Below are 8,909 nucleotides of genomic sequence, written 5' to 3'. Positions count from 1 at the left end.
ATCTGCTTGGTGCTCCGCCCGCGAGGAGGAACGAACGGGCGCGGGGAAGAACCCCCGGAGGAAGACGGCGAACCCGAGCACCTCGATCGCTACGCAGCAGGCGGCGAAGGCCCCGGAGCCCAGCCGCATGGCGCCGGCGCGCGAGCCCCGGCCGAACTCGCCGGCGGCGCAGACAGCCACTCCCGCAGCGGCCGCGGGCGCCCGACGGCCGGCGGCTTGCGTGTCGTCACATCCGCCCGCGCGCCGGAAATACGCCCACAGGGGCCGTGCGCGCCGAGCCCCGCGCGAGCGCCCCGGCCTGAGCCCCGCCCACCCAGCGCCCCGCCACGGACGCCGCCCCCCGAGCTCAACCCCGGAACCCCTTCGCCCCCAGGCCCCGCCCGGCCACTTCCTCTGTCACTCCCTCACTCGTTCTTCAGGGGACACCTAGGTGTGACCGACCCACTTTTCAGGTGGAGACAGAGCGTTTCAGAATACCCGAGCCACTCCAGCGGCCTCTGGTTCTTTGAGGGGGCTCAATGCAGCCGCCCTCCCCTCTGGGGACCGACAGCCCCGATTCGAGGCGCCGCTGTCCGGAGCCTTGCTGTCTGCCCGCTTCCTCCCCTGCGTCTCTGTGTCCAGCCCTTCCTCTGTGTCTCTGTCTGTCTGTCTCTCCAAGCTTTCCTGTTTCTCTGTCTCTAGCCTTTCCTCTTTCAGTGTCTCTCTGCGTCTGTCGGTCTCTGTCTGTTTCACCCCCTGGCTCACTCCAGAGCACCCACAGATGATGACACTCAAGACCATTAAGGCAGACCGGGGTGGGGGTGGGGGGTCTACCGGAGGCTGTAGCCAAGGTGAAGCCACAGAGGCTGGGAGTGATGTGAGGGCGCACAGGGAGGGTCCAGCTCAAGTTCAGACCCTAACCTGCCAGACTAACCAGCACCACACTCGGAGGGAGGTGGGGGCTAGTGTGTCCTGTGGGAATTCCTAGCGGGTGTCAGCAGACTTGAGACAGACCCAGGGGCAGACACTCATTGTGGTTGTATGTGCTGCTTCTCTCTCTGAATCTGGGCGTTTCTGAGGTGACAACGACGGTTGACATTACTCTCAGACACGTGTGAACGAAAGGAACCGGTAGGAACCGGTAGGACGTGCAACTGTCCATGAAGAACTCAAGGCGCCATCACAGAGGGAAGGAGGCAGTGCCCTCCACACTCTCCTTCTGCCCTTGTTTCTGTGACCTCTCCACCTGCAGCTGGACCCCAGACCCAGTGACAATCCACACTCGAGGGCAGTCTCTCTCTCCAGAGATGCTCTAGAATCTGAAACCCTCAGCAGAGCCGGTTCTATGGAGAAGCCAAGACCACTATAGCATGACAAGACCCACGTGCCTCTGTCTTTGCCTGTGCTGAGCATGGTGGGACTGTTCACGGCTAGTTAGCAGCTGTCACTTGGCTCTGCACAGCATCCCCAGGAAGTGAAGTCACCCCTGGCCCTGTGGACCAAGGCAAGGTCAGCCCAAGGCAGAGAGGAGACTGAACTGGTGGAACCAACAGGCCTGCTCTGCTGCCCCAGGGCCAACAACATGCAGCTGTGTCTGTGGAGCCTCAGCCTGATGGCAAAACTACTTGCACCTGTGGGGGGAGGTCAGATGCGCAGGCATTCCCTCCCCTGAAGGCAATCAGTTGCCAGACTGCTGTCTCATCCCACCACAGGGGTGGGCCTGCTCCCTGCCTCTGGAGACAATGGACAGGCTCCTGTAGGAGAAGTTTGCACCCTACTGATAATTGTTCCTATGGAGACCCAGAGACCATCCCCTAGACCACCCACTCATTGCTGTGTAACCTATAGTGCAGCTCCTCCCTGTGACATATGTCTCTACCTGTAATTAGTGGGCTGGCTTGCCCCCAAAAGGTTTATAGGTGTGAGTCAGCAATATAGATGTCTCTCTAACTCTGAGCTCCTTGCTGCTCACTCCCTGGTCACTTCCCTCTCCCTTGTTCCCTTCCCCTCCTTCCCTTCCCCCTCTTTCCACTTGGACCACCAAGCTGGGCTGAGGTGAGCAATGCTGCCATGTAATATGCCTGACTGTATTATTGTAATATCTCTCATGCTCTCAATGACTTTAATATAATGCTTATATATCTCAACCGTACAATTGTGCATTACTGAATCTGAGTAGTAGTAGTAGCAGCGGGTGGGGTCTGGCCCTTCACCCCCCCAGCGCCAATTTTTTAATTTAATACTACATGCACCCACGCCCACAGAGCAGAGAAGGAAGTGGGTGCTGTGTGTCTGTCTGTGTCTGCTGGGCTGCTCAGAAGTCTGAGTGCCACCCCCAAGTCCCTTTCCTCTTTCCTTTCAAGGCACAACCTTCCCACCTGTCTCACCCCCAGTCCCCGCTGGACTGGTGTCCAGGCCCACCCACTGCCATGCCTGCGATTGTTAACTAATCCCCCAGGTGGCCCACCTAGGGTCAGGATGTTGGAATCCCAGGCAGCACTGTGTTTGTTCCTTGGCAGTGTCTGCACAGGACACGGGTAGGGACCCCAGCAGATGTTTCAGGCCTGGCTCCACACAGGAACCTGTCTCTATCTGTCCTCGGTGTGACACCCTAGACCAAAGCAGGTGCCTCCAGGCAAAGGTGTGCAGGTGCTGGGCTTACTGTCCTACAGCCTGAGCTTCAGGAGCCAGAGGCATGTGATCCACATGAGCCACAAGAAAATGTTTGGGCCCAGACACATGCCGGTGATGTCCCAGGATAACCAGGGAGCCTCACAGATAGACTTCCCTACCTCCCTCATGACTGCTACTACCTGGGCTTCCTGGAGCAAATCCTGTACTCCATGGTCACCATCAACACCTGCTATGGGTGTCTCAAAGGTATAATGAAGTTAGATGATCTCGCCTGCGAGATCAGACCCCTGGAGGACCCGCTCAAATTTGAGATAGGGTCGGCGTCTAGACCAGGGTACTAGGAGGACCCACCATTGACGAGAGAACACCACCACCAGCACCACCACATTTTGGCCTCTCGCATCTCCAGCAAGCAATACGTATCGCACATCTGCAGCTTGGGGGCCCATCTGCAACTCCCACTCGATGTACCGGGTGTTCAACTATCTGACACAGCGTGCCAAATATCCCTTCAGCGTAGGCAGTGTCATCGATGTGATGTATGCACTCTGGATATCCAGTACTCTCATTGGTCTGGTTGTGTATCACACAGGGAGACGATGACCCCTTACACTTTGCCCACGAGTCCCTATTACAGCTCCCACTTATAGCACATCTACAAAATGTTTTACCCTGACCCTTCCTGGATCATGATAACTCCCAGCCCCAAGGACCTTCTGTTCAAGCCAGTGCTCGACAGCGTGTGTGGGCACAACAGTCTGGTCATGGTCGGCCAGCGTGAAAGATACTACTTGTTGCTATCTGTCACAGCAAGCCAGCACACTGGGAGAAGGTTGGATCTCCATTATGATGAGGAGACGTGTATTTGCAGGACCACCTGCATCATGGACAGATGCCCCCTGATAACTGACGTGTCTAGTAACTGTGCCTTTGAGCACATGGCCTCCATGCACAGAAAACCAAGCTCCTGCACGTTCCACATGAAGCAGGAAGTCTACAACATGACGTTCACGGGGTGGGTCTGTGGGAATGTGGCTCCTTCAAGGAGTGCTACAGCAACAAGTGCTGCACCCTTGACTGCCAGCTGACCCCGGGAGCATTTGTAATGAAGAAGGGTGCTGTACTTACTGTGCCTCTTCCCTCATGGGGATGCTCTGCGACCTCCCCCCCAGTACTGCACAGGGCGGACTTCCAGTGCCGCGAGGATGTTTACATGCAGGATGGGACCCCGTGCCCAGAGGGCAACTGCACAAACCGCTCCTTGCACTGCAAAGAAATCTTTGGTCGATGAGCTGTGGAGGTGGACAGGGCTTGCTACAGCATCAACAAAGAAGGCCTCCGTTTCGGACATCGCAGGAGGCGTTTTGTGGCCCCCGAGTATGAGCCCTGCAGCAAGGCTGACTTCGTGTGGGCCCCTGCAGTGCACCAACCTCATGTCCCTCCCCTGGCTGCAAGAGCATGTCTCCAGTGCCCTCTGCTTCAGGCTGGATGAACACCACTCCACTGAGATCACGAATGTTGGGCACTTGAGGCCTGGCGCTGGCTGTGCGCCCTGGAGGTTCTGCAGCCTGGGCAGCTAGTATAATGGCTGCATGGTCGCTCTGGACTATGACTCCTATCTGCACATGTGCAGCTACCAGGGTGGGTGGTGTGTGTGCAACAATCTGAAGAGCTGCTACTGCCACCGGGGCTGGGACCTGCCGCTGTGCTTGAAGCCAGGCTTTGGTGGAAGCTCAGACAGCAGGCTTCCCCCCTGGAAATTCAGGGCAGTATCTGAGAGCAAGGAGCTGACCCTGTATTTTAGGCTGCTCTTTGGTCAGATTTATGCCTTGATAACTGCACTTTCGTTTGGGGTGATTAGAAATGTAAAATGAGTCTCCAGATTCATTGTCAAAGAAGTAAACAAATAAAATGTAAATGAATAAAAATGAGAAAAACAATGAAAAATAGGTCATCCCCCTGACCCCTGTAACAAACAGAGGCCACATCAGGAGAGGGCATCTGTGGAACCATCGGAGAGGAGGTGGGCTTTGAGACCCCTCTGTGTGGAAGGCTGCAGGCAGTCTGTGCTGACTGCATACCCTGGGAGGGAGGCAGGGCCTTTCTGACAAGCAGTGACTCACTTCCCATCATAAACGCTTGCAATCTAATGTAGGTGCGTTCTGCACATTTTCATACGCCATTGGAAGGCCACACACCAGGGCCTGCGGGTTTCAGAGGGGCCTGCCTCAGCAGTGGGTCTGGACCCGAGGTGGGGGGGAGTGGGTGGATGTTGGGGACAGTCCTTATTCTCGGGGGGCGTGTGTGTGTGTGTGTGTGTGTGTGTGTGTGTGCTGGAGCTGCGGGAGAGGGCTCAGCTGCTGATGGAAGGTTGTCAGGAAGGAGAAAAGCTGGGGAGCTGACTCAGAAAAGATGACCCTAGGCAGTAGTCCCCTCCAGTCACCACAGCCTCAAGATCCTCTGTCCTTCTGCAAAACAAGACAATAAGGGAATCAGGACCACTCATGATCCGCCCCGGGTTCACCAGGACGGGCCCGCAGTCAGCGCCCAGAAAGGTCGGCAGCGTTCCATGATCCACAAGAGCACTACAGGCAGCAGCCTCCCTGTGGGGGGAAAGCCAGCCCCCTACAACTAATCGTGGGTTTGATAGGTGCAATTGTACAGTATGACTTTATTATATATATATATATATATATATATAATAAAATCATAGAAAGCATGAGAGATAGAAGAGAGATTGAAATAGTGGAGTCAGACACATTTCATAGTAGCATGCTCACCTCAGCCCAGCTCAATGGTCCACATGGAGATGGGAGGCTGGAAGGCAGGAGAGAGGGGGAAGGGAAGGAGGATAAGGGGAAAGGGAACAGGGGAGAGAGGACCAGAGAGGAGAAGGAGCCGATGAGAGGCCAACAGGAATCTTTATTGCTAACCAAGGCTTATATACCTTTGGGGGGCATGCAAGCCCCCTAATTACAGGTAAAGACATACATCACAGGAGTGGGTATACTATAGGTAATACAGCAATGAGGGGGACAATCTAGGGATATACACACAAGGAGAGATTGGGGGTATACATGTGACAAGAAGGATCCTAGATTCAGATGGCAGCCTAACTATGGATGTCACTGAGCAGGTTTGACCTGCTCTCTGGATCTCCATAGAAACCATTATCAGTAGGGTGTAAACCCCCGCTACAGGGACCAAAGTGATGGCTGCAAGCCTTTAAGGAGAATTAGCCCATTGTCCTTAACAGCAAGGAGTGGGCCCTACTTGTGGTGGGCCCAGACAGTAGTCTGCCAACTGACTGCCTTCAGGGAGGTAACTAGACAGTCATTGACCATTAGCTGCAAGCAGTGTCCTCAGTCTAACATATCTTTGGGGGAGATGACTGGAGAAATCTTTGTTTCCCACACCTCCCCTTCTCTATGCCCCCATGGCCAAGAGCTGAGCTGCCCCACGGCACTTCACTCAGTTCTGAGTCAGCGACTGCCCAGCCCTGCTCCAATCTCTGGATTGGCGTTTTGTTTGAGGCCATGGTCAGAGCGAGTGATGCCTGGGAGAGATCAGCCTGGAGAAAGGGCATTTTGGGGAAGGGGGGACCCATCATCTCTCTTCGAAAACCACATGCAGTGATCTTTCAAAGCAATGTATGTACATAACAGAGCACACATAAAGGCTGTACCAGGGCAACCGGAGATCTTTAAATAAAGATGTGCATCACAGCAGGCCCCAGTAGTGATCCTGTCATTTATCATTTGTGAAATTAGGAAAGGCATTCTCAACTCATTACTATTCACAGAAGCTGAACACAGTGTTTTCCTTACAAGCGAACTCGTACCAGGGAAACCATGACTCTGGAATGACCAGGTGGCAGTGCAGGAGAACTTGAAAGACAGTAGAGTTAGTAGGCAGCACCCGAGGGACTAGCTCTCTGAAAGTTCAGGCCTCGAATGTCAGCTGGGGTAGCTTTTTATTCTTGATCTTCACGAGCAGGTTCACAGGAGAGGGCACGATCCCAGAAGCAGAAGAGGCAGGGATCTCTAGTGCAGAGAGGATCCTGCCTGGTCTTGGCACAAGGGACTCCATTTTTAATCTAGCACCTTCTTGGTTCTCAGAACTCACCTCTCATGGGCCTCCCTCACATCGGCCTCCCCTCCCCTCGCTGAAAATCACCAGTTCTGAGAACCAGACATCCCCGAGAAAGAATGTTCTTTGAAGATATGTTTACTCCACCCGCCCGGTACCTATAGATAAGATTAACGACCACTTCCCTGCATCCCTTGAGTGCAGAGTGGAGACCCAAAGCCTATTAGTAGGCCACTGGACACCCCCTTGCTGAGGGGTCTCTGGCTAGTCAGGGGGCGATGTAGCAATGATGAAAAATACAACTTTCCTCTAGTTCCTAAATGTTCCTTCCCCGCTCCCACTATCATGACTCGAATTCGACCTTGCAAGTCTGGCTAGACCAGAGGATGTACACTGGTACAGATAGGAACTGAAAATACAGGGGATCCAGGGAGGATGATCCCTGCAGGACCAGTGGTGTGAGTGGTGATACTAGGAGGGTAGAGGGAGAGTGGGTTGGAAAGAGGGAACCGATTACAAGGAACTATAGGTGACCTCCTCCCTGGGGGATGGACAACAGAAAAGTGGGTGAAGGGAGACATCGGACAGGGCAAGATATGACAAAATAACAATTTATAAATTATCAAGGGCTCATAAGGGAGCGGGGAGTGGGGAGGGAGGGGATAATGAGGACCTAATGCTGGGGGCTTAAGTGGAGAGGAAATGTTTTGAGAATGATGAGGGCAATGAATGTACAAATGCATTTTACACAATTGATGTATGTATGGATTGTGATAAGAGTTGTACGAACCCTTAATAAAATGATTTTTTTTAACAAGATTGGTCCAGGGTTTTCTGCCCAACAGTTAGGGCACAAGTGATGGGTCTTGACTCATGACTACCTCATGGCTTCGAGACACCCCACCCCCACCCCCGCCCAGTACTGTCCATTAAGGATAGACACAGGTAAGCCTCTTTGGTAAATTCCCCCCTGGGTAGGCTGGAGATGGGTAGAGGAGAGGTCATCCTTGGTTAAAGACCAGAAAGAATTGAATGGAGGCTCAATCTATGTGGGACTCTTCAAATGGATTTTGGGTTTCCACTGTCAGGTAGCCAGAATAGGGAGCAGGCTGTCTACTGGGCATGCTCCAAATTCAGGCTCTGAGCCAGGAAGGGGCGGTACATCTGGGTGGATCCCAACCTGGGCCAGGTGAGTTTAATTCAGCCAATGGGGTCAACCACTACCGTCAATCATGCCTCTGAACTGGGGCCCTGAAAAGACAGCATAAGAAGACCAGTGGTCTTTTCCCAGCTGCTCCTCTGCTGGGCTGCGGTTTTTATGTCCTCAGGTTTCCACGTGTAGGTGGAAAGTGCCCTGAGGGTACCTGTGGCAGACCTGGACTGTCTTCTATCTTTATCAAACTCACTTGGTTCACAAACCAGGCTTCGGAGTGAGAAGCCAAGGATCGGGGTATTTCCACCCAAGAAGCCTTACAGGTGCTCAGGATTTAAATTGTAATGCATGGGTTAGACTTGACTCTGAGCCTTTCCACTTGGCATCATCCACCCAGCTGGCTGCTTCTCCTGTATTGATAACCTGTGCAGTATACAATTCTGATGGCCTTGGATGACAGGTGTCAGGAAAGATGGATTTTCGAGATTGTGCACCCTCATTGCACAACCGTTCCTGGTGGGTGGCAGGGAGCCCAATGCTCAGGGCCGTCTCGTGACTACTTGTTCTCTTACAGGAGTTTCTAGTGAAGAGCACCAGTCACCACCCTCATGGTTTTTACCGATCCCCTTGTTCCCCAAATCCTGTTGCTTGTTGTGACTCAGGGAATTTTGAAAATAGAATTGTCTCCTTCCGTGCCTGAATCTGGGCCTTAAACTTCAATTCACCAAATAGTTATTAGTTGTCACTCTTGAGTCAAATAGCTGAGCACAGATCTAAACAATCATACACAGTGCACTGTAGAGATTGTAAGCGATAGATAAAGCTGGAACCACAGATGTGCTGTCTTAATTATTGCTTTTCCAGTACTATCATGTCAATATGGAACATCTGGAGGTTTACAGCATCAACCAGGTGTAGTAGTAGATTGCATAGATGATGGTTAGGATTAGGGTTAGGGTTAGGGTTTAGGGTTGAGGTTTTAGGGTTTAGAGTTAGGGTGAGGATGAGAGTGAGGGTGAGGGGAGGAGTTAGGGGTTAGGGTTAGGGGTTAGGG

The 8,909-nt window shown here is 53.1% G+C and overlaps 1 protein-coding gene across 1 annotated transcript in view; it reads right to left on the bottom strand.

Moving 5' to 3' along the window:
- The window catches only part of PIGG (phosphatidylinositol glycan anchor biosynthesis class G), a 32,612-nt gene extending 32,455 nt beyond the window's left edge, over positions 1-157 (bottom strand). The window contains exon 1 of the mRNA XM_030885424.2: positions 1-157. This exon is cut by the window's left edge and continues 10 nt beyond it. Within this exon, the coding sequence (XP_030741284.1) occupies positions 1-129 (129 nt within the window). The 5' untranslated portion in view covers positions 130-157.
- Positions 158-8,909: the final 8,752 nt, after the last annotated feature.

The sequence above is a fragment of the Echinops telfairi genome, unplaced genomic scaffold (assembly GCF_000313985.2).
Source record: "Echinops telfairi isolate 266 unplaced genomic scaffold, ASM31398v2 ScPeMD7_28;HRSCAF=97, whole genome shotgun sequence".
NCBI classification, from domain to species: domain Eukaryota; kingdom Metazoa; phylum Chordata; class Mammalia; order Afrosoricida; family Tenrecidae; genus Echinops; species Echinops telfairi.
This window is presented reverse-complemented; position numbering and strand designations above follow the sequence as displayed.